Source organism: Salminus brasiliensis, chromosome 18, assembly GCF_030463535.1.
Source record: "Salminus brasiliensis chromosome 18, fSalBra1.hap2, whole genome shotgun sequence".
Lineage (NCBI taxonomy): Eukaryota > Metazoa > Chordata > Actinopteri > Characiformes > Bryconidae > Salminus > Salminus brasiliensis.
Genome location: NC_132895.1, coordinates 14,972,120 through 14,998,729, shown reverse-complemented (window position 1 = coordinate 14,998,729; position 26,610 = coordinate 14,972,120). Strand labels below are relative to the sequence as shown.

The following is a 26,610-nucleotide window of genomic DNA, read 5'->3' as shown; positions in this document are numbered from 1 at the left end:
GTGATTGTGATAGGAGCACTACATTAAGTAAAAGTTTACATCTTTGAAAACTTTAAACGGTTCTTCACACAAAAATGATTACATGTATATCATTTCAAAAGCGGGAATAGCTGATACACATGTAATTGCATAAGCTGTATTACTGTCATTCATCTGAAACCGCAAATACACCACCAGTAGTTAAGTTTTTGTTGTTAATACAGCTGTTAATGTGCAATTACATAGTTATTACAGATGCTTAACAGAACGTTGGTTCTGGTGGCTGTCAGCAGTATCAGTATCTCAAAGGTCAGAATCCTGAAAAATCATGATACTTCATGCAGCCCTTGTTTTTTAACCCATAGACACACACACACACATACATTCATTCTTGCAAAAACAAGGCACAAGGCTGAACTTCTCCAGCCCAACAGAGTGTCTCTTTAGCAGCTGTAAATCCCTCTCTTCCAGTTGTGCAATATTTCAGAGGGGAAGTGAAAAGGGAACAGGCCAGGGTGGCACGTGGCACCTCTCCTGCGCTTGTTGGGAACCTCGTGTTGTGTAAGGGCCCATTATGTCAGGTTCGGCCCCGCTGTGGCAACTCCAAGGAGGTGGGGGGGAAGAAGGAAGTGGGAGTTGTTAGAAAACAGTTCTTTTATAGCCACTTTTTTTTTCCTTCTCGTTGTGTTCGAGAGCCAGTTATTTCTAGCCTTGGCCCTCTGCTCTCTTTCTGCACCACAGCCCAGAGAGAGAGAGAGAAACTCGACGAGTGAGAGAGACGTGGGGAGTGAGGGGCGGAACGAGGAGGGTTAAGGAGCAGGGTGACTCTGTGCCAAACCTGAAAGAGGTGTTTTTCTTTCACCCTTTTCACCCTCACTTAACAGGAAAGCACCTATTGATCAAAGAGGAGGGCTAGAATTTATCACTTTAATTTCATGACTTTTTAGCGGAGGCCTGAAAGCACACTCCCGCTGGGTGGCTGGACACCCTGACCCCCCCTGTGAGATAATGACCCGCTCTGATAGGCTACTGCTTGTGTTGCGGGTGGGTTTCAGACCGGCTCCTATGCTTTCTCTCGACCACTTAATGCGATGATTAATGTGTCCCACCTGCCCACCTGAGGCTGTTGCTGCAGTACCTGGACCCAGCTGCCCTGTGGCCAGACGTGGGGCTGCTTTATCACCCCCCACCCCCCACCAAACCTCACTGTGCCCCAACACCTTCATGACAGGACAGTGTAGTGTATATGTGTGTAATCTTGGTGCCTGGTGATAGAAATGGTTGTTCCTTAATTAGGGATGAACCGATATTGCAATATTTCCATGCCGAATCCACATTTATAAAAAGTCATAAATTGAGACTAAATCCATCTGGGTTAGCTTTAAAGGTGACATAGAATGAATGAGCTTATTTGGCCATCTACTACATTCATGTGCATTTGAGAGGGCCACAAGGTGGAGGTGCTGTTGGAGCTCAATAATGGGTCACACTAAGAAACGAAGTCGGGGGAAAAACAAGCTCACCATCGTTGCGAGTTTAGTGACGCTCGATTAAGGAGAGCAAGCAAACCTGGATAAACCAGTCCGTTAAATGTGCCTGAAAACAGCTGAAAGCACTCCTAAGACCATTCACTCAACCCTGTGCTCTCCGATATGAGGCTGAACATGTGTGATTGGAGCCTCGGTTAGCTGGAACACAGTCTGTGCTATGTTTAGCCTGTTAGCTACTAACGTGTTAAGCTAGCCAGCCTTCAGTACACGCATGGCAGAACCTGCCTGATTCCGTCTTTCTGCTACTCCCAACCCCAGTAGCTCGAATTCGCTCTCTAAGACAAGTCTTTCTTGTCAACACTTGTGTCGGAAGCTCAGCAGTTAGCAAGTCAACAGTGTCTGTGCTGAGCTGCCTGATACACGGTGGAGCTGCGTCGTTAGCTGAGCTAGCTAAGCAAAGGCTAGCTTAGCGAGTGAGCTACAGGTCCAAAACCACAGGGGGAAAAAATTAATAAAAATCAATTCAGCTTTCTGTCCTTGTAACAGCAGACGTATCATACTTTTTCAGGGCAGTTGAACTGAAATGTGTAATCGTCAGATTAATGGTTTAACTTTCATTTAATGATTTATTTTAAATTGTGCACGGCGTTCAGTCCATGAGCAAACTGAACTGAACACAGGATGAGATTGTATGAAAGCCACGTAAACGTAAAACCATCTGCTCTACTTGTGCAACTTACACTACTTTCCGCCTCTGATAACACCATATACGTGGTATTCTGAGTCGGGTATGAAAATGGTATGAAAAAATGCATATTGCCCAACCCTACCACCACCTGCTCTGTTCTCCAAGCACCTCTGTGGTCATGACAGACAATTGATTATTGATTTCTTTTTTTTTTTTTTACTTAACTTTAAACTTTCTGAGAATTGAAGATATTATGTTAAGATTCTATGAAAAAGTGTAAATTCTACAAAAAAATAACACATTTGTGTGTTTTTTTTCCCCAATTTTGTATAATATAATTTTTTTTGTCAAGACAAATTGGAAAACCTTGTCTGTGCAGATCATTTTGATACATATTGTAAGTAAATATTACTGATGATAATGTCATTATATTATAACATAATATACTATAATATACTATGTTAGCTACACACAAGCTATATGCTGTGAATTGTTAGTCTAACTCCAGAGGGGTCATTGAAACTGCAGCCTGTTGCGACTGTAGGTTTCTGGTAGTGTTTCTCTGAATTGATGGTGCCACATCTGACCAGAGTTTTGCGCATAAAGCAGAACGTGTTGTTGCACCACGTATTCCACCAGTGAAAGATGAAAAGTGGCTCTTCCTGTGTCAGGCGAGGGTACAGTATGTTTTGTAACTTCACAATGGTTGTGAAACAGGGCCTTCGCTTCATCTCCATCGCACTGTTTTATCTTAACTATGACTTCCTGTTTTGATTGCTGAGGTGCCGTAACCAGAGGACATGGTGTTGTGAATACACTGGGCCTTATTGTAAAAAAAAAAAAAAGAAAAGATGGCTCCACCTCAGCCTGAGCCACACCTGCGCCAGAATGAATACAGTACAATATGAAGGCTCTGACCTGAGATGACCCCCTCTGATCAGACACAAGAGGCAGAGGCAGTCTGTGAGTGCTGTGTGCACTGTGTTAGTTCCTGTGTTTGGATCCAGATTGCAACACTTTTGCACATCCACATTCTAGGAGAGTGACTAATAGAGGGGATGCTTTTTTATTTTTTTTTTTTGGGGGGGGGGGGGGGGGGTCCTTGGTAACCATGTTGTTGTTTTTTTGTCATTATTTTTAGATGTTGTACTATGCCTGCATTGCATTCTATTGCCTACCCTCCTCTTAGTGCCTCCTGGGTTGAAAGGCCTGTCTTTTTATTGTGTGCAGCTGGAGAGAAGGCCATAGTGTGTGACCAGTGTGGAGCTCAGTTCCAGAAGGAAGATGCTTTGGAAGCACACAGACAGATCCACACAGGTAAGACCATGACCTCTGCATCCACTCGCTGGGTGCATATGTGCAGGCCCTCCCAAAAAGTAACCTACATAGGAGAAACCCATTCCACTTTTTTACTGGGGATTCACTGATATGGGAACTCTGTGGTGAGTGAATATGTATAAACACAGATGCAGATGACACATGTAAAAACTGAAATTGCACCCACTTATCATTAAATATCATTTTAAAACATTGGACGAATTGAGCCTACCTAAATGTCCAGAGGCAATTTTTTCCATTTTTTTAAATAATATTTTATGTATCTATTTAATTATTTGTCAATATGATTCTGATATTATGCAACCATGCAACTCTTCTACAAAAATGGTTCTTCTATGGCCTTTCTTAAAGAACTATTTGTAGCACCTCTATTTTTTAATCTGTACATATCCAAGTGCCCACCCACACCAGGTAATGCCACTGCCACCCGCCCATTGTGAGAAACACACACACACAAACACACATGCATGCACATCCTGGCCAGGCCAATTTTAGATACCCCTCAGCCTCGTAATGTCCCGTGATGTATCTTGGACTGTATAGCATATTTTTTTTCCTAGCACCGTAAAGTTGTTTACATGAGTGAACGTTAGGCAATGCGATAGTCCGGAGTATTTATAAACAGATAAAGCTTGAGTCATGGTCATGTGTGTATTTGGAGACGGGTCTGGAATCTTCCCTGGCACGCAGGCCAGCAGATGAGCGCTTACTGGAAAACGGCTGGAAAGGCCAGCCAACCTTTTCTGTGGATGAGGAGAACGCAGTTGGTGGTCATGAGCTCGTCCACTGCCCCCCCCCCCCCCCCTCCCCCGAGCTACTTGTCATTACGAAAAGGAGAATTATGGAGTTACAGAGTAACGGAATAGCCATTGGGCGATCTTGGCTGGCCTTGTTTGTTTATTAGCGTTCCTACAATAACGATGCTGGGTGAAGGAACCCTCCATGTGACGTGTGTAAGCGCATACCACTTTATTTAGCCTCAGCTACAGCACGGCTTCTCCAGTTTCTGCCTCTGCCTGTGTTGGGTTGGCACCAGAGTGGGGTATTTGCTGACGTGATGCCGTGACGCTGTCCAGTGCACGATGACCTCTGCTGCTTGGCTGTTGGGCTGCTGGGTGATGGAGGACTGGGGTAAAGGAGAGGGAGAGGGAGTTAGTGATGTGGTGATGCATGCGGCCCTCGGTACATTGGGATCCTGCCATGCTCTGACTCCTCACTCTCCCGACAGGCCCGGCTATCTGCCCCTGGGAGAATGTTCCAGCACCCAGACACACATACACACACAAGTCTAGCACGCCACAGTGTAGCAGTCACTCTCACTTAGATCATTCTGCATGTAAATTCATGCATGTGGAATCATTTGTTATGGTACAATAGTTTATCGTGGGTCATTTAAACCAAAGCAGTATTAGTCAGTTGTTAAAGACAGTTTGCTTAAAAAGGATATTTACTCAATTTCCCCACACATACCCAAACGTACAATAGTAGTGTGACTTCAATTTCTTGTTGGCTACATTAGCTTTATAGTTCAAATCCAGTTCAAATCTAAAAAAGTAAACTTCCAACACTAATAATGCCTGACTGTATAGGTTAGGGAGACAATTGTGTAAATTCTGGACAGGGCTAATGCCAGGTCATGGACTGTGTTTTCCTTTCAAATAAAAAAAAAACATTTAAAATACTGTGTAGTCCAGGTCTGGGCTTCATCCTTGACTGAGATACAAGCCCAATAACACCATAAATTATCAAGTAGCTGCTATGAAACTAATTCCATAATAATTATACACTAGAGGGAGTGTATAACAGCGCCAATATCACATCAAGTGCATATTTGTGATTTTATACCACAGTTGTAGTCCTGATTCAATATTAGATTTTCAGTCAATAAAGACATAACTGATAAGGAAGAAAAAAATATAGTTAAATCCAGCAATAAAAATAATTCTAATCTGTAGGGGTGAGCACTACTGCAGTTGAATACTGAGGAAGAGTCAAACAGCTCTCTGTTCTCCACCTCCCATATTAGTGTCTTCTCGTCCATAGCTTCCTTTTTTTAGGGAAAGATGGGTGACTTAACTGCAGTACTTTGTGTTTTAGAGCTTTATTGTTTTACGAGCATTTAATGTATTTTATGCACGTTTATATATTTGTTTGCTGTTAGGACATGGGTTTTTTTGTTTATTAGAAGTTAATTCTTTTCAGTAGACTCACTGTCATTTTAAACTTAGAAAATGTAACTTTTTAATGGTCTTTGCTATGTTATAGACAAACAAAGCAGACTGATGCTTACAGATATTCACTCATAATGTGCATCTCAGTCATATTGTGAGATTGGAACGAACAGTGGTATAATAAAGTGCTATAATACACTTGTTTTGTATTATCTGAAAGTTATGTAATGTAACTAAGGATATTACATATGTATAAGATCAAGAAATGGAAATGTGGGTCATCTTCCAGGCAATTTATAGGGTTAATATTAATATCCTGTTACTGTAATTCATAGCTGCATATTGTGTTCATTTGTAGCCATGAACCAGACCCAGAAAAAAATGATAGATGCTGAGCATTTAGATTTATTTTTACACGCTCTTGCATAAAGTGATAATGTAATGTACCGTCTTCCATAGTTTGTGGGGGGAAAAGGAAAAAAACGCATTTGTGTGTGTCCTGTATTTTCTTTAGTTAAGTAAATTGGAGTCAGGGGTTCATGTTAAGCACAATGCAGAGTGATTCACACTCAAACGCTTAAACGTTCTCATAAGAGAATCCCTTTAAATTTAAGCATCAGACATAAACACCTTCGAATGCTCTTATCCATTCAGGCAAATGTGATGAAATGCAGTGTGCCTGATGTATTGTTCAGCGTAGGCTGGCTATGAATAGAGTGTGGCTCAGTGGCAGTGCAGCATAAACATAGTTAGTCCTGGGTTGTATTGATTCAGTTCAGCATCACATCTTCTTCCAGATATATGACTGTGTCAAATGACATTTTAGTTTGGATTAATAAAGTAAATAAACCCATAGTCCCGGGGGCTGCCACTGTATGCTATATGAATGGCTTTCAAACCTGGCCTAGACTGTTTTTATGTCTTAAACCTACACTAAAGAGAATTATTATACACAGTTTAATTATATACAAATAACACACAAACAAACCATGTTTTCAGAGTGGAAAAACTTCAGAAAGTAGACAAACATTTTATGGAAGAGGGACGTTTAAATCCTTCTGACAGATTAAATATCAAGCTCCTTAACTGCTGCTCTGTGTGCCGTTTGTTGTTGCTCGCTGTCACGTTTACAGCGAGGCTCTAAGCTAAGTCTAAGCTAAAGTTTTCCTCTTCCTTAACCTTTCCATTCCACCTTAAATAATGCAGCAGTTCTGTTCTAACTGGTGTGTCCCCACACCTATCAGTTCACATAAAGCTCTTTTTGTTTTGCTCACCAAAATAAGTTCACAAATGAACTGTCTGGGGTAGTTGTTGAAAAAATAAGAAGTTTGTCTGCTGCAGCTGAGGATCACGTCTGTTATTGGTGCCTAGTGGACTCCAGATGGCACTCTGCTACAGCTAACCTAATAATCGGAAGTGGATCAGAACCAAAAAGCTGAAGCAGAGTTACTGGATTAGATCGGGATATCCCTAATTTCAGCCTGTTTTCAGAGCAGGTTTTACTCTAGAGCACCCCAGGAAAATGATATAAATAACATGTATATGTTATATGATATATATTTATATGCTGTAGAAGGCCAACGCAGTTTCGGGCAGGAATTGTGATTACTTGTACGGTAGTACACTATTAAAAACAAAAATGCTTTACTCAAATCAAGAGGCTTTTATTGTCATGCCATCTGCATACAAGTACACTGTGGAGAGAAATGGCGTTCCTCCAGGACAGTGGTGCAACCTGGAGTCAGAACAATACTATAAATACAATAAATACCACATTAGACACCGTAAACAGACAGGACAGGACAGTGCAGCGCTGACACTGCACTCAGTACTGAATGTGTGCTATGACCTATAGGTAAGCACAGTCAGCTTATAACATACAGTATGTAAACACAGCAGGTACTCCGGTAGAAGAGAACAGTCTTTAATACTGCAATAAACATGGTCAGCACTCTATACTTCTCATCCAGGCCTCATACAGCACCGCAACTGATCCCAGAACGGCTCTGGACAGGCTCACAAGTGTCTGACAGGCACATGTAAAGAGCTCGACATGCCCCTACTGATGGGGCCTCCACAGGGCCTTGACCAATATGGGGCCCGTTGTAAAGAGGGGTTAAACGGGGCTAACGATCAGAGAGGCATACCAGCGGAAAGCCTGGCTAAATATAGAACTGGAGTCTGGAGCAAAAAAAAAAAAAAACAAAAAAAAAAAAAACGGGCAGCGAGACTTGTCCTCCTGCCAGGGAGCTGAACAGCAGCGAGGCCAGCCTCCCCTGTGGCTACCAGGCTTATATTTTAAATGTGCTATAACGCATGGCTAGTTTGATACGCTGGGCCTTTTTTTTTTCTCCTTTTTTTTCTGCGCAGTCCCTCAATATGCTCACCCATATGCTTCATCTCTGCAGCCTAGATAGACTGGAAGTGGGTTATCAGGGGGTTTTTATGTGTGGAAAATACACTTTTTGAGAAGAGATTACTGACGCACAAGCTCCATTCTGAAGTGTGTTTTACGCTCGCAGAATGCAGTTTAATGCCGTTTTAGTGATGGTGTGAAGTCTGCAACAGGAAGAGGAATTACGCTTGTTTGGTGATCGTTTAGATATCGCTAAACCAAGGTCTCTCATCTTTTTCTTTTCTTTCCTTTCTTTTTTTTTTTTTTGCACAATCAGGCACAATCGGGATCACTGTTGCTTCACAGTAACAGTCACTCCTACTCACCCCCACCCCCCACCTCCCCGCCTCCCCAATCCACACACACACACCTTCTCTAGTGGATATGTAACTCAGTGTTGCATCCACCTTATAAATAGTTAATGACTGTCGGCATGGAGGTGGTGTTTATGATGGCCAAAGTTTTCATGTCATTGTAAACATCCAGGTCTCCGTTTTCAAGTTGGCAGCTGGTCCAGCACAGCACCAGAGAAGTACAGAGAGCAGCGGTCATTTCCTGTAACGTTATCTGAAGTGCTGCTGCTGAAGTGGGCTGAGTTGTTGGAAAAGCCTCCGTCGCCAAATCGGTCATTCATGGAAAAGTTACATGGGTTGGCTGTAGTTAAAACATACCCCAAATGGCACAGATGACTTACTTTATGATTGATCTGGTTGAGAGCTTCTTTTCAGAAATCATTACTTTCCCAGTACCATCTGCTCTCGGTTCATGCCTTCACCATGCTGCGCAACAGCGCCAGAGCGTTTAAATATGAAAAGGTGCAAGGTGTCGAATGAAAGCCGCATTTAAGCTTTTGATGGTCAGCCCTGTCTTAGCGAACACTTGGCAGCAGTGGCGAATGCCAGTATTCTGCCAGTATTCTGAAGTCATGTTCATTCCAGGGTAACACCGACCCTTCAATGGGCTCCTTTGTAGCACCCACTGTGTGCCGCTGACATCAGAGGAATCAGCTGTTGCCGTAGTTGAGCTTCTGGAAGGGCGCTGACCCGCATTGTTTACATTTCATTGCCTTTCCCTGGCTGTTATTAACGATTTATTTACCTGCTCTATTAATCTAGTGTCTAATCCTCTTGAGTAACCGGCATGACTCAGTGCACAGCAGCTACGCAAGGAGATAATCTCATTTCAATAACCGAAAAACATTTAGATGACACACAAACATAATCTGGTAGACAGTGGTGTTGGTCCCCAACGCTGCTCATTCTTTGGCTAGGTGTCGCTCCCGCTGACGTGCGAGCAGTGGCTCTTTAAGACAGTGCAGGGGCTGGTTAAGGCCCCGAAATAGTTGGTGTTCAGTGCCAGGACTTTGAGAGAAAAACAACATCATGTGCTGTTGTTGACGCACAGCTCCAGCACTGCTAGAGTCTGACCTACTTTAAAGGGCAGAGCCCAATTTGAAGAGACTTCAAATCCAGGATCACTCATCTCTTGGGATTGGAACGAAGCAGAACAGCGAAAGAGAGAGAAAGAATGAGGGGGGGGAGCAGTCGTGAATGTTGCTAAAGGGGCTTTCGCGTTATGTAGCGTGCATTTGAAATGAGCAGTATTGATTTCAGTCGCGCTTCGGTTTGAGTCAGTGTTTAAGCGGAGTGATGTGATATATGTGGCGGAGAGCCGTATTTAGCACACTGGGGTGCTGTTATCCTCCCTGTGATGAGAGGATATGATAGGGGAGGAAAGTTCTAGGTTGTCTGTGGCAGCTTCGGCAAAGTGGGTGGCTAGGAATAGTGCCTGGAATCTCCGTTAACAATGCTATTATGACTGTGCAGAACAAACTGACCAGGAAACCCCTCCGACTCCGCTAGAACGGATGCCTCTTAGTGAATCACGCATCCATTGGGACCCTGATTAGTCAGTATTAGTCAGATTTTCAGCTCCTATTTCGACCTTTCGGGGCTGCCCGAGATGTTTTCGTAGTGTGCACCAGATGAGCAGCGACTGTTTCCGAGAGAGAGAGCAAATTTTTTTTTCTTCAATGTTTCCAGAGAAGCTCAGCAAACAAGGCACTAGGCAGAGCAGCTGACTGACTGCATGTAAATCCAGAAATAATGGCAGCCACTGCCCCCCCCTTCCCTCTCGATTTCCCCTCGTCCTTTTTAAGTCTTGTGTTACAGGGAAAATATGCAAACCATTTTGGATGGGGAACAGTGGATTTGCTCGGTGGGAACACGGCGTGACTCCAGCGAAGCAGGCCACAGAGTAAACACTTTCTTTCTCAAGCCAGAAATAGTTTTGACAGAGCGAGAGAAAAGCAGGAGGACAACACGCCTGTGTTGTGGTGCAGAGAGAAAAGGGAGAAGGGAGTACACCCCCCCCCCCATCCCCTTTTTTTCTTTTTTCTTTAACTTATAAACCCCCCCCCCCAATTATGACCACAGCTCTATGAACCCCCCCCCTACTTTCACCCCCATCTCCTCCCTCCTACCTGTCACTTACAAATGAGGTCTGTGCCACTGGTAAATAAAGGTCATGTCATACATGTCTATTATCTCAATCATAGCAGTGCGAGCAGGCGTCTGTTAAGCATTTAGTTAATTGTGACGTTATTAACTTGTCAGAGTGCATTAAAGTTGGACAACACAATGTGAGGGCTTGTGTGCCGGGGAAGGCCGCAGATTTGTACAAAGGCAAATTTGTAAACCCCTCTAATTCAAGATTTATTATTTCGTTATCAATCATAAGCCATATTATCCATTATAGAACCTGCTAAGAATTACTCAGCATCCGTTGTCACAGTGAAATGTAAGGTACACAGCTGTTAGTGGAAGGAAAGCCAATGTGGATCCTTGCTTACATGCTCTGTCAGAGATGCATTCAGTTCAGTTCTATCCCAATTAGCACTTTTTGACACAAAGCAGCTTTGCAGAATTTCGGTCCAGGGCCTAAGTGAGCAAGCCTAAGGCAACAGTGGCAAGGGAAAACTTTCCCAGAGTGCGGAAGAAACTTTTGGAGGAGCAAAGGCTCAAAAGTAAAGCCCATCTTCCTCTCAATCGCACTCTGTTAAGAGCATGTTTGTGTTTTTGTTTGTTTGTTTTTTTAAATGGAACCAAAAGTAGTTCTCACTTAAAGAACCATTTGTAACATCTTTATTTTTAAGAGCTATGAGAGTTATGGAATAGAGAAAATGAAAATTATGTGCAATAATAAGTATTAATATAAAAAATAATCAGGCCAGGTACACCTAATTATTGACAAGAGATATTCAGACTGACCAGTGTAAGAAGTTCTATATCTAAAGCCAGGTTTACACTATGCGATTTTACCCCGATTCTGTGCTGGTTGGCTCCAGTCTACAGATTTTGTTTCGCCAGTCAGAGTCAACACTTGAAGACAGAATCGAGTAGTGTGTCGAGCGGTGCAGTCGTTTAGTGTACATTGAAAAAAAAGTTAACTTATGCCTTTATTGTTGGATGCACTGCACAGTTTACGAGACAAATTCAGGACAAAATTCAATTTATTGAATTATTGATTCATTTTATTAGAATATTGATTTAATGAAGTACATTACACATTAGTACTTTTCAGTGTTTATTTATTTAAAAAAAAATAGAAGAGTTTGGCGTGAATGGAGACTAAAGAAAGAGTTACAAATGTCATGTTTTTCTGTGTTCAGTCCAGTAAACATTTGGAACCAGTTTGTTAGACCACAGATTAAATCTAAGCCCAGGCAAATGTAAATTGCAATGGTAATTCACCATGCACAAAGGGAAGAAATGGAGACTATTTTGTCTTTGTTGACATGATGTCTATTGCCATCTTGACTCGATTGAATTTTGTTGACGGAATAATGCAAGCAAAAGGGTACATCAATACCCAACATGCTATGTACACGTATCCCTATCTGAAAGGTTGAAGTGGATGGTTTGGCCAAAGCTTGTGTGGCAACAAGCGTCCATGTGCCGGTCAGCTGCCGATGATTAAATGTCTTATTAGCTGTGCCAGACTCTATCCCCATATCTCATTTTACATCCATTACTGCGCAAGCTGTCCCCCACTCCAGCGGAGGGCCCATCTGTCTGAGTCCCTCTCACTATCTGTATAGCTTACTTACAGTCAGATTCTAGTATTACAGTTTATAGTGGTCTTGTAATTATTGCAGTGGTTGTCATACTTTTTGTGAGTCAGTAAGCTAAATATCTCCAGCAAAGCTCTGTTATTACTCCCGTCTGTTAAGAAAATGTCTGCTTCCAAAGAAGCAGTGCTTTCAGTTTGGAGTTTATTGAGTGGATAACGGGTGGCGTAGCCCAGGCTTTCTGAACATAGCTCCTGGCTCCTGCATTAGCGTTTGACCCTGAGCTCCAGAGAGCTTTTGGAGCATCACCACGAAGGTCTTGAAATGACGAGACTGAAAAGCTTCATTTCAATGTGGTGATTTGGATTGCGGTTGGTCCAGCTGAAGCAGCGGCAACCTATCTCCTCTGTAATGCTTAAATGCTTTGAAGTGGGGTGTGTGTGCGTGCATGTGTGTGTGTGTGTGTGTGTCCTTACAACCACACTCTTGAACAGAAGGCTTTTTCTCCTCTTTACATCCCAAAAATAAGGAGCGCACAAGTGCTTTGGCCGCTGTATCAGTGACCAAATTAAATCAAGTGCAGGCCAGACTAGCCTCTCTTTCTCGCTCTCTCTCTCCTTTTTTTCTCCCTCCAAACTAATTTTTTCCCCAGATAGGATCTAAATGAGTTTTCCAGTGGCTGCGATGCTCAGCTGGCTGATAGATACCATGTGCAGACGTGCAGCCAACACCCAGAAGTAATCATCTGCTGGCAAGAATGTTTAGCCATTAGGCGAAGTATAAATTCCCACAATGAGTCGCTCGTTTATTGACTGACTCCTTGCATTCTGGTCACAGTCTGGCTGCGTGTTCTGCTTGGGAACACGGGCTGCTGGCCCTTCAGAGAGAAGCCTCCTCAGACCCACCACGACTCTCTGCTCTGGGCTTCTCTGGGCCGGCTTAGCATAGATGCCGGTGGTCCTTTGTGGGGTCTCTGCATGACTGCCATGGTCAACATTGTCTCCCGCCACCGATTTGACAGAGAACGTTGATATCTAAATCCGTTTGGCCTGGCGTTAGGGGAGAATCTCCACGAGAGAGGGCCTTTCATGAGCATTGTGAGGAGGAGACAGCAGCACATGTCCAGGGGAAAAAAAAAAGAGAGCGAAGAAAGTTTTGTCCAGAGATTATGGACTCCTGTAGACTCAGCGATTCATACATGGCGAAAAGGAGCCAGCAGGAATCTCCCAATCCGCCAGCATCCTAGCCAGAGATGTGTCGTATCGTCCTGCCACAATGAGACTCATCCTGTGTTGAACAAGCATTAGCCCCCCTCTCAAATCTGATTGTATTGTATCTCAAATACTAATGGTCATAGTTAATTAGCTAGCATGGAGGAGGTGAGATATGGGGGTGGTGGTCGGGGGTGCATAAAGTACAGGAAAATGTTCTGCTTTGATAAAAAGAAAAAAAAAATGTCCGCACACACAGGGAGACGCTTTTGTGATTGAGTTTCCCACCTTGAAGTATCCCTGTAATGGATTAACCCCTGTGCCATGAGTGGCTGAATAGAAAAGGATTCACTAGAGGCGCAACAGCGAAGCTCCACAATGGACCGGGCTCCTTTTGTTCCCTCAGCGTTTGGAGTAAATCTCCCCCCCTGTAATTAGATTTGAGCTGTTTGCAGACATCTCAAAAGTGATCGGTATAATGCGTAGAAAAAAGTGAACCCTTTAATTTACAGTGCAAATACCTTTCCATTAGCAATGGAGGGATTTGGCTTTGTTCAGCCCTCCCACCCCCCCAACCCCCGGCCTCCAAAAAAAAAGGAGGAGAAGGAAAGGGGGAAAAAACTCTCTTCTGTTACTTAATTGTGAACGCCAAGATTAGTGCGAACACTTCCAACCTTTCACCTCAAACAAAGGAGCGATCAGGTCCGGTTGCCTAGTGACATGGTTTTCACGTTGGCCAATTTAGACGGATAGTTGGCTCCAACTACCTGTACCCATTCCACTGATGGAGTAACAGTGGCTCCATAATCATAGCGGTGGGGTTCATGCTCGCCTCGTCAAGGAAGAGACTCGAAAAGAACAAACCAGCACTCGCCGTCTTCCTCTGACTTTTGTGCTCTGATCTTTCTCCCTCTCTTTCTCTGATGGCTGGAGTTGAGTTGGGAACTCAGATGGGAGCCATTACGCCATGAAGGCTTGCCCTTATCAGTTAATAGCAGGTTTCCAAGGACTAGGATTGTTTTGATAGATGACACCTGGTCAGTCACTCAGCACTTGCACAAAGCAGCAAGAAATGAAATGCCTGCTTAGATAAGCTATCACTAAAAATCCCCATCTATCGATTGCCCTGTGTTCATAAAAGCTGAGAGGGGCGGTGAGAGTTAATCTTTTTCAAGACACTTGGTCTGTGTTCAACTAAAAATTGGCCGTGTTTGTAGAGCAAGACTCTGAGGGAGTAATGTGTGTTTGTGTTGGAATTAGCACCAATATTTAGCTTTATTTGTGTTCACCGCTTGAAACTAAAACTTTCCGGCAGCATTTTTTTCTACTGTGTCTAACTGATGATGCCTTTTCTGTTGAATGTATGACGTTCCACTTCTCTCGCAGTATTAAATGCCATATTTCCACTCTTAAATCTAAAGGTGCCAAAAGAATTCCTTGGCGGTACCCTATAGAACAACTTCCCCTGTAGAACCTTTCAATGGGTGGATCTTTAAAGATTATTTTATTTTAATGGTTATGTGGTTATGTTGAGTTTAAAGACACCCCCCCCCCCCCCCCCCACACACACACACACACACCATGTTAACATACTACACCAATTAAATATTGGTCCTAGAACCGTACTTTACCGTACCATAAAGCAAAGAACCAGAAGAGTAGTAATATCTACAGCCTATCAATCCAAATAGAAGAGAAAGGAATGCTGAATTCTATGCAACCCCCACCACCCCACGCAGGAGTGGGTGTCCGTTTACAGTCCGGCTCAGTGGGCAGGCCTCGTGGCCCAGCGCTGACCACTAGCACTGGAATGTGATTGATTATGTGGGATTTGTGCCATTGAGAACCTTTCAGCAGCTCCAGGGGTTACGGGGTCATCTCATCCGCAAATCGGCTTCCTTTTGTACAGTGAGGGCCAGGAGAAGAGCCGCACAAAACCCCTTTTTTTCTTCTCCTTCACCCTGGGAAAGTGGGGGAAGGGAATGTCAATTAAACAACTTCTCTCTCTCATTCTTTCTTTCTCACTCTTTCACTGTCTCCCCCTTCGCCCTTCTTTAAAGAGCGAGTTCGTTCCTTTTTAAAAAGCATCGGCATAAAATTTGTTGAAGTAAAACAGGCAACTGAAGCACAAGTTACTAGGCTGTAAAATGTCTCAAATTTTTGCTTCATAAAGAGAACAATGATGTTAGTGCATATTAAAAGTGCCGTCTGCTTTATTGGACTGCAGTTATTAAAGAAATGTTTAACTTATTAAAGACATGGCAATAACAGGAGCTCAGTTTGGGAAATTCTGCTCAATATATGAATATGTAAATATGGAACGAAGAAATCTGCACTCATAAAAATAAAGGTGCCAGAAAGGATTCTTTGGTTTGATGCCATAGTACCTTTCAAAGGATGATTATTTAGTAACCACTGCTTTAAATGAGATGTGAGTGTGAAGAACCTTTTGTAAAGCCTAAAGAACCTCCACATAGTGTGTTTAGCATGCTAACTTTATTTACTAGGATAATGCACTGTTCAACTGTCCAAACCCTAGACACTGTTTAACCATTTTGTTCTGGCCAGAATCTAGGATACAATGACCACTACTCCCACCCCTTGCTCTAAAAGGGAATTGGTTTGGCAATTTGCTGAACTTTGACAACTGAGGTAAAGCCACCATTAGCCACCCTGCCATGGAAGCCTTTGATGTGTGGTCAGTCAGGCCTCAGGATGACAGTGCAATTCAGAAAATGTGCTAGTCCTTGGCCCTCAGGGTCCAGTCTTTGTGGTCAGTGGACCTGGATTATACTTTAACCCCGAGGAAGGTCTCTGGGCAGGGTGAAAGGCCAGTGATCTTTAAAAAAAAAAAAAAAAAAGAGAGAGAGAGAGAGAGAGTAAGCCCTTTCCCTTCAGTCTGGAATGCAGTATCTTTTTACCCAGCAGTCTCCGTGGTCAGGGGCTTCTTTTCCCCCCTGTGAGAAACATTCACCTGAATCCTGTTAAGAATGTCACTTTGGGCCGAAGCTGCCCTGAGCCTCACTCGCTCCGCAGTGCTCTGAGACGCATCTTGTAACAAACAGATGACGCTGTCCTGCTGGAGTGCATTCCTCATGTGAATGTGAGAAGCACAGGGCTCATCAGTTCCAGACTCATACAGAAACGAGCTCTTAAATGATTTGATCTAGTCGTGGTTAATGTCTGTTTTTGTGCACTTAAAAACAAAAGCACAAAAAGGTTATTTCTAGGGGTCTGAGTATGGGTCTATTTTTCTAAAATGCAAAAGAAAAGCATGGTTGAAAGCAGTTAAAAAAGCTTAAACAGTAGGAAATATTGCTGTAACTGTTCCTTCCTTTATTTTTGGAAATGCACAAAAGAACAACTCATTGTTTCCATAAGTTTAAATATGTAAAAGAGCTTTTTTTGTAGCCCGCTCTTTTGCTTTGGCCATTCCAACTATTGCAAAGCCATATTGTGCACCAAATAGACTGAAATATCATGTTGTATTTTTATCATTTTAACAAGGATTTCCATAGAACCATCTAACACGTGGGGTTCCCCCTCACGTGTTCCCCAGTCAATGTAAAAGAACTAAATATGGACTCAGAACCCAACTGTGTTTTGAGTCTTTTATTAGGTACAAGGCAACAGTCTAAATTATTAAGGGAGGCGAAGGTTAGGTTGAAAGATGCTAGAGGAACAAGACCAACATTGAGGGGCTCGTTACAGAACCAAAGGTGCTGTAGTTTTTCTGTGGTAGTGGTCACCAACCCTGCTTCTAGAGACCTGTCTTCCTGCACACTCTAGCTCAAGCCCTAATCGACCCCACCTGGAGGTGAAGCCTGCAGGTCAGAAGATCTCCAGAAGGAGGTCTGGTGACCACTGTTCTACACCCTGCTTTTACAGTGCATACTAGGTCTGAGAGATACTAAGCTGAGCCCATCTTAAGGAAGATGAGTGTGATCTAGCTCATTATATTTGTAGTTAACAATTGATTCTCTAACAATTAAAGCTTAGAACGATTCTTTGAGTCAGTAAAGGTTTTTGGTTTCTGCTGATTATTAATAATAAATAATAAATATAATTTAGTCCTTTCAGGCATGTCTGAACTGCATGTCCTCCTTTTTTTCTGTATTCCACCAATAAAACCAGCCTTCTGAATCTTTAAACTGAGCTTGATTAACGTTAAATGAGCAACCTTGATGGTTTTCAAGCTTTGTATGCATGTCTTTTCCGAGGGTGGTCATTTGAGTGCTTTTCTGTTCTCTGCTTTGGTCAAGCTCATGTGGTCATAGCCTCAGAGGTCAGACGAGCTAACATAGCTCCCCCTGCTGGTAGACTGTGTGTTGGTGCACTCATTGGACCCTTCCAGACGGTCTGTCCTTCCTTACTGTTCCCTCAGTTTTTTTTTTCTTTTTCTTTCAGGTGAAGTTTAAGCTCCAGTCTCGTATTGCTGTTCTAGCTTGTCGGTGCTGCTAAAATGAATGTGATGCTAAAAGAATATAATTTAATGAGATACACCTGAGGTTCTTGCAGGGCTTGATTGCTAGACTTGCAGTTTAAGAACAGAGAATCCTTTTTATTTTTTTCTTTCAGAAAAATATCATATTCTCTATCTTTAACATATTTATTGCATGCATGCATATTATATTATATGTGTAGATATGGTGCATGATATGGACATGAATTTTTAGTAATTTCCCCCATATATTTGTGTAATCTCTGCCACTGACAAAGCAAAAGTAATTAAGCGCAGTGATGTCCTCCATGACACAAACAGATTAGTTGGACGTGTTGTGAGATCTCATTGATTCGATTTGTCTGCAGCTCCTTATGCACGTCTGTCCGTATTTATTTGACTCCTCAAGCGAATAGTAGGCTTACACGGCATGAGGAGACTGGCTACTGCAGGGTTACGGAACTCTGCTTTTGAGCTGACTGGGCAGGACGCCGCTGTCTGAAAGTAGAAATACTGTTACCTATCATTCCAGGAACTCCAGCAGGGTTCAGGAACATTACGGTTCACAATTTACAGTAGCAGTTAGAGCAAATGAAGGAAGCACACCCAGTGATTTGTTTTTGATCTGGTTCATGAAGAAACGTAATGCAAGTAATTAGTACATCACTGAGAGACACAGGTTTTTATTATTATTTTTTTCCTTCATTTGTTCAAACAGAACAAAAGGTCATGCAGATTAGTTGTGCAAGGCTTCTGTTAACAGCGTGATGAAGGAGGAGGTCATGTTCTGATAGGTACACGAGTGATATGGAAGGAATATTAAGCCATTATCTTCCGTTGACCTATCTGACCTCTGTCCACAAATGCGTGCTTTCACAGCAGCTGTTTGAAGGTTGAACAAGAAGCTTCACAGAATGTTGTTTTAGCTGATATGAAATTGTAGCTTAAAACTAGGCTTTTTTCTCAAAATATGGGTTTGAGAGTGTGATATTTCTCCCACATGATATTTATTTTGTTTGTGTTTAAAAGGTCATGCTGTTCAGAGTGATTGACAGTAGCTTTTGTCATATCATCAAGCTGATGTGCTGTTTCCAAACTGAATAAACGGGAAACTTAAATCTAAACTCCAAGCTAGATTCATTATGGTGGAATGAAAGATGGGCTAATACCAGTGGAAAATGCTTCGACCCATGGGCAAGGCTCCTCATGTTACATTCACCTGATGAACTACTGGAGATGCTTATGTTAAGTAAATTAGTTTTGGGATCAGCAGATACTGAAGATTTCAATATCAGTATAGGAGGCGCAACAACTTTATGCATGTTATGGACCCATAAGGCAACACGGCCACACATCTGCAGTGGCATCACTCTGGTGTGTGTGTGTAGAGAGCAGAGGTATATTAATGTGAGGTGTGGGAGCCTCATGTGGACATGGGCTAAGTGTAAAGAGGAGAAATCGACAGTCAGTAAGTCAACCCAGAGACGTTTTCTAAATGAGGAGACCAGTCACTGGATGGAATATAAACAGAAGTTCTCATAATGCTCAGTGGGAGTTTTGTTATATGTTATTGCTGCTACTTTGCACATCCTTGGTTTTAGACAGAAAAAGATATATTTTTTTCAGTAATCAATAGATTATTTGACCATTTATCAAAATAGTAATTTGTTGGGGGCCTGATCGGTATTGGAAAAGAAACCATGGTTGTTCCCGTAAAATTTGGTGCTACCAAAGAACGGATTCGTTTGCAAGCAAAAGTGGGTTGATTTTTCCTTTCAGAGAAAGAATGCACTTTATTTGATGGCGGTCAGCCGGCAGAGCACCAGTCAGTTAGGATCTCGTTTAGCTCGATAATCTGTGCACAATACTAGGGGTGTACACTTACGTGTATTGGGGGTGAGGTGGGTGTTTGCAGGTGTTCTAACAGTGTACAGTCATTTGGGAATGTGTCTGGGCTTCTGGGGCCTCCACCCTTTTAAAAGCTCATTACCACCGAGACAGTAAATTAACAGGTGTTATCACACGGGCTAACTGACAAAGCGATGAGAGCATCTCCTCCAGTATCAGACAGAAATTAATTAGATTCTATCTAAATTGAAGAGCTTGCTAAATAATCACAAACACATTTGCACTTTTTAAACATTCTGAAATCCCAGTCTGTAGAAACTGAAGGTTTTTGCCTTGCTCTCATTTATTTTTTTTGTGTGTGTGTGTGTGTGTGTGTGTGTGTGTGTGTGTGTGTGTGTGTGTGTGTGTGTGTGTGTGTGTGTGTGTGTGTGTGTGTCATTTTTGAAGTGGAATGCTCTTGACTCTTCATCCTATTGCATCTCTAAGTGTTCCCAATCTAATGTTTTCTAATGCACACTCTCGACAAGTACATCTCTGTTTTTTTTTTTCAGTTTCTATCGTTCAGTTCCACTGAGGTTTTATTTTTTTCCTGTCTTTCCTTCTTTTTCTTTTTCTTTTTCTTTCTTTCTCTGCTTGTAAGTGTACATCGTCTGCTGTGCTGTGTGGCTACAAAGCTAAATCAATTGGCTTTCTAATGGAATTAAAAAGGGTTGAAGTGATGGAGGCAGACTGCTATATTAGTTGCTTCAAAAGCGCTCCCCCTAGGCCCCTCTTCCCAGAGCTCTGATGCGGCTTGATCGACACTCAGCTGATCTATAAATAAAGTCTTTTCTTCCCTCACAAAGGCTTTGTGGTTGACGGTTTGTCTTCAAGGTCAGGGGCAGCCCGCTTTGAATAAACACGTTTTGGAGATCATTTGGAAAATGACCCAAGCCTAATTGAGACGGTCGCTCTCTGTCAACTATTTAGAAAAAAGGGGGCTCCCCAGAAAATGCTTTTTTTTGGGGGGGGGGGCGGGGTTCTTTTCACCGTTGGCCGTGGCTCACTCGTAGTTCTTTTGCTGGTTAAATAGATATTCGGGCTGTTTTTGAATTTGTTTCGACACCTGGTGTTAAGCCGTCAAGATACATTTGTGTAAATCGTGCAGTGATGGACGGTACAGTAGCCGCTTACATACACACACAGCCTTTGAATGGGAATATTTATTCGGTGTTTGTCTTCCCTCGTGATAGCCGAAATGCGCTCTGCGCCGCTCCGTATGACCCTGTTTTGCACAAGAAATATCCTTGTTTTTACGAGCGGCTGCCAGTCGTTTAGACAAACCGCGACTGTCGTTTTCCATTTTATTCCTGTTATTTTGTTTACGGTGCCCCAGAGTTATGCTGCGGAGAAGACACTGTTGCTCTGTAATGCCACCAGCTTCCAATTTATGGAGCATGTTGATTACCATCCATTTTTCTATTTAAGCCTCTTTCTGTTACAGAGAGTGCCTTCACTGCAGCTGTAGGTATCTTGCTGAGCATTTTTTCTGAGTGGTGCATTTAAACCACGCCACTCTTTCAGCCGAGCCCAATAAAGCAAACTTGTGCCTGCCATCAGGAAGGTGATTCTGCCGGCCGTAGCCTTGTCCCTCAGCCCCATTTCCTCTAATAGCCCTACAAAAGCCTACATTAAGCTGGAAAGAGGCATGGCATTCCTATTATACCTAATACCTTTATCTTTATAAGTCATTTGGCCATGGTTCTCTTAATGCATTTGAATATGATTAGCACCACTCTTTCTTCTTTCTGTTTTCTGTTTTTTTTTTTTTTTTTTTTTTTTTTGTTTTTTTTTTTGGAGGGAGGGGTATTCAGAAGGGGATCATGCCTTGCTTTCTCTTTCCCCCTCTACTCCCACCACTTTCCTGTTTTCTGTAGCCATGAAAGCATCGCACTTCTATTCTCAATGCAGCCGTCTGTGATGGTCCGGCAAGAGCTTTTTGCTTTTTCTTTTTTTTTGGGGGGGGGGGGGCGTTGGGGTGACAGTGGTGCGGAGGGTGGGGGGCTGCCTAAAGCCTTTTGTCCAGCGGGAAAGACCGTGTCAGCGGCCAGTGAGAAAAGGTGCTCCGGTCATTTGGCCACAGTAAAAGCCTGAAAATGTAAAGATTAGGGACGTAAGGGGGTCGAGCCAAGAGCCTATGACTAATGCGGCCGGTCATTCATAGCCCCTGCCACATTGTCTGTCCACTGTCCAGATGGCCAGTGGGGGGAACAAAGCATGGGAAGAGAGTGGCTGAATGAATTCCAGAGCAAGGCTTCCAGTCAGATTATCATGTAGCGAAGAAAGTCGCCCGGCGCACTCCGAAGCGCAGGAGTTATCTGCCTGTTCCTACTGAATGAGCAGCTGCCGCAGCCGTGCATGCCAAATGTCCATCATAGAGCATTTGGAACTATAGAGAGAGAAAAGCCATAAACGAACATATTGGAAGGGGTTAGTGATGTGAAGGAGATTGGCCTGCTCCTGCTCCTACGGATTGGCTGGAGGTGTAGAAGGTAGGTAAGCAAGCAGGTTGAGGGGTTCTGTGTACATTCGTCACCCTAAAGCCCTTCTGCACACTCCAAAGGGGTGGGGCCACCTGCGGTCAATCACAGTCTCCGCTCTTTCCCTTATGCACCGGTTAGGCCCCGCCCATGACAACATGGCTTATTCATACTGATGCGGTAACAGCCCATGTTTAATTAGACTTCATTCCTTGCACACAGATTTCCCTGTTTGTTTGTTTGTTTGTTTTTATCTCTTTTCCTCTTTTGAATGGGAGCGTTTTTAATTGTTTACAATCTCTGAATATTCAGTATTCCATTCACACGGCAGGATTCAAATAAGCTTGTATATCAGATCTGTCAAACGGATTAGAAATACATCTTAGCCGCTCGCATTGATTGGAAAGATCATGTTAAACCGTTTTAAAAGATTAGCCAGCTCCATTATTAGCCAAAATAGATAAGGATCAAAGTGAACTAGAAGCGGTAAACAAACAGTCGGGCATTTTTAGGAAGGGAAGTGGGGGGGGGTAGGAAAAACACTGAACTTTTACGTTGTTTTCTTCTGTGCAGATCTTTTTCATAGTGGCAGTTTGTCATTTGGTGGAACAGTGTAATTTATTTCCATCCTCCTGATGTGTTTCCCAGTAATGGGCTCGCATAGAGAGCATTTCTGCATACACCCTGAGGGGAAAACACACACACACACACACATACACACACACACTCGCCCCAGCCTCACTCACAGCAAATAACAGCTCGTAGAGTGATTGCGGATCTACAGCATGCAGAAAATCCAGTAGAGTTGATCCAGTAGCCTGAATAGATTGGCTCAGCATGCAGTTCATATCATAAAGGAGAACAGCAAGTGTGAAAATATTAATCCAGTCTGGTTCTGTTCTATTTTTTGTGAGCTCAGCTTCAAGTTCGCCATGTCTTTGCCCAGACACAAACGACTTCGTATTTGTATATAACATTGTAACATTTTGGCCTTTCCAGTGTACAAGAGCAAAGGCAGGTGCCATCGATTTGCTAAGTGCAGCAGCCCCTGCTGGCCACAGTGTCGAACTGCAGCCTGTGAAATGCTCACTCGTGGCCAATGAGGGACACTGAATACTGACACGCTTGGCAACCGTTCGGCTGGTTGCCACAGCCAAGCAAGCAAGCAATTCGGAAGCCAGCTGTACTGCAGGAGCTGTTCCTTCTCATTTGCAGTTCATTTATCTCCCATCTCCGCAACCCTCGCCAGCGCGCGCACGCACGCACGCACACACACACACACACACACAAGCTCCCAGTGGTAACCCCATCTCCATTGTGCCCAATCAGCTGTGCAAAGTAAATGGCATCTCTTCCCTCCGCCTTTTATTCATTCAAAATAGCTCGCACATGCACGCCTCAGCCAGCACTGTCCTCCCCACAAAACACACCAGCCGAGACATCAGTATGCAGACATCATGCTGTCGTGCAGACGTGTACGTTTACACACATACACATACACTCGCTGATACACCCAGGCATTGAGCAGCACTTACTCCTAAACCACAGATCAATAACAATGTCAAAACTGACATTGGGCAAGGCATCCACTTCAGCCCCAGTGTTGTTGTCGTGGCAGCTGAGCGCAAGACTGTATTTTCTGTTTGCAGCATCTATTAACCGATGAGGGTTTGTCGAGTGTGAGTTTATGGCTGAGCGTCTGCGCCTCTTGTGCCTTTCTTGGCAAAGGTAGAAAGGGAAAAAGCATCTGATCCGGAGCGGTTGGTATTGAGCTAGAGACGATAAGATCTAGTCTCGTACATGACCGTCATACAAATCAAATGAGGCTGATAACATCGCCAGGAAACGTGTGTAGCTCCCTAAGAGCAGTGCTAAGAGTGTAACAATTTTGGGACAGTGTGAAAAAAACTGAAAAAATGTTTGAAACTGTATATCATCGCTGTAAAAAAAATGATTAGTATGATTATTCAAAGTCATTATGGAGCATACATGTCTTGGTCTGATCATCATGATATCTATGGCTATGGTTTTAAAAGTGTATCACCTATACAGCCCTTTTCTAAGGGTCTCTTTTATTATCTAGGCATCTAGTCATCCATGACCTAAAGGTTAGAGAAGCAGGCCTGGAACCAGAAAGTTGTCAGTTCAGTCCCCTGGACCAGCAGGAAGTCAGGTTTGAGGGAATGAGGTACTTTGTCCTCCCTCAACAATTGTGGTTGAAGCATCTAGGCACCTAACCCCTAGTTGCTCCCCAGGTGCTGAGGTGGCTGCCCACCACTCCGGGTGCATGTTCTCACTGCGTTATTCACTAATGAGTGTGTCTTTGTTCACTGCCATGGTTTGCACTGCTGTGCAAAAGCTTCAATACTATTGATCAACTTTGTATTCATTATAATTTTCTAAAGCCGTATACTATATTAGTCTGTAAAATTGAGACATTTTTCATGCAGAAAATCTCAAAAATCAAATGGAATCTTTACTTAAATTTACTTACTTTACTAAAATCACATCAGACCTGAGACTGCGTGCATCACTACACCCCCACAAAGAACAGCATCAGTTACTGAGGGAGCCATCAGCACTGTAAACTTGAGAGAGCTCCAGACATCCTCCAGACTCTCTCCCCTCCTTGGTATGAATCTGCCGTATCTCATTCCCAGCACTAATTCCAATTTAATTGCCAGTGGCCTGAAGCCTCCTCAATAGGAGTAACAAATGGTTTGATTTTGTAGACTTCATCAGACTGCATTTTAAATGCGACACACTAACCCCGCTCGAATGCCAATGAAGCCGAGGAGAGGCTGCCTGTTTACTAATTATCCTTTTTCTTACTGGGAGCCGCACTGCAAGGGTTGTCTGATTAAATCGGATTTGTGGGAATGGGTGGAGGGTGCAGGGGAGAGCGAGAGCGGCCCTGTGCTTTGTAAACGATCCGTGAGCCAAGACACAGACCTGCCACTGTAAATTCTCCCCTTTTGAAAGAACATCTCAGCTGTATGAACTAGTAGGGTCTCAGGAAGTTGGAACGTTTATGGTGGATTAACACTCCATCCATAAGTATAGCACAGATTAATCGGTCGAATGTCTTCCAAAAGAGCCAAGGCCCGCAAAGGCACAATTTATATGGGCCTTCTTCAGGAACATTTGTTATTGATTATGTGGTGACTATATTATCTGTTGATAATAATCTATCAAGTACTGTTCAATTAATCGACTAATCAAACTGATCTCAGAACTGAGGATAGGTTTGTTGACCTATACACCTATAAACATGAACCCAGTGACTCCATGCATACACCAGAGGGGTCCCAGCACTGAACTGTGGAGCAGTGGAACTGTGTTCTCTGGAATGATCATGCTCCATCCAATACTGGATGAGTTAGGGCGTTACGGCTGAGGTGGGGTGGTAATCATCCCACATCCTGACCTCACTAACACCTGCCCTTGTTGAATGCAATTAAATCCTCACAACAATGCTCCAAAATCTGGAAAGCCTTTCCTGGAGAGTAGAAACACCCTTGAATTCAGAAGAAGCAATCAATGAGCAAGTGTCCCAATACTTTTGTCCAAATGGTGTACTAATTGCAGCTCTGTCCACCTGATGTAATGACCAGCAGGATCAGCTTGAAATACAGACTTACTGTGGCTGATGCACTGCCTGTCCTGTGTTGTCTGTACGAGAAAGCAAGAACACTGATCTGAGACCAGAGTACCGGTTCATTCTTGCTTTTATCAGCCTTCGCAATCTCAATTGTTTACAGTTTGTCCTTTCCGATCACATCGGGGATAGTGTTGAAAGCTCAGTTAATTATGAAGAATCTGCTTCCAACACCTGTCAAACTCAGTAGGGCCAATTTCTTCCATGTGGGGTCTGTGAGTGATGAAGACATTTTCTCTGTCTAAATGGACACTGGAGGAACCATATGGTTCCATGACATTATCTTGAGGTAATTAATATGGCATCTACAATGACATCTGGTGGCATTAATCTGTCCGCGAGCAGCACGGTGCATCTCGCCGTGCCCGGACTACAGCAGACCAACATGAAAGTGAATTATCTGGAGCTATTATTGGTGCAAAGTCTGGGAAAGGCCTCAACCTCTGAGTGAAGAGAAGTAATTGTCTCACTGTGTTAATGGAAGGTGCACCATTCTCATTCCTTTTTGCCTCTCTCGCCTGAAAGTGGTCATTTTAGGGCATTTTCACAGTTTTTTTGGGGGGGGGGTTGAAGAAAAGAACCCTACATGAAGAGCCAGTTTGTGAGCAGAGCAGTAAAACCGACTTGCATTTGGACGGCATGTCCTAAGAGGCCAGTGGCATTTTGATGGTAACATACAAAATGTTATTTTGCTTCTTGCTCGCTCGCTCGCTTACTCTCTCTTGCTTGCTTTTGCTCTGTCTCTCTTGCCATTACCCATCCCTCCTCCTGTTAGATCAATAAACAATTCATTCGGGCTCTTC

General features: G+C 43.3%; 1 protein-coding gene across 1 annotated transcript in view; it reads left to right on the top strand.

Annotated features, from left to right (window-relative positions):
• Positions 1–26,610, top strand: part of zbtb16a (zinc finger and BTB domain containing 16a) — a 110,176-nt gene that overhangs the window by 64,895 nt on the left and 18,671 nt on the right. Inside the window, exon 5 of the mRNA XM_072661979.1 lies at positions 3,388–3,474. Coding sequence (XP_072518080.1) covers positions 3,388–3,474 — 87 coding nt within the window. The remainder of the gene's footprint in view (positions 1–3,387; positions 3,475–26,610) is intronic.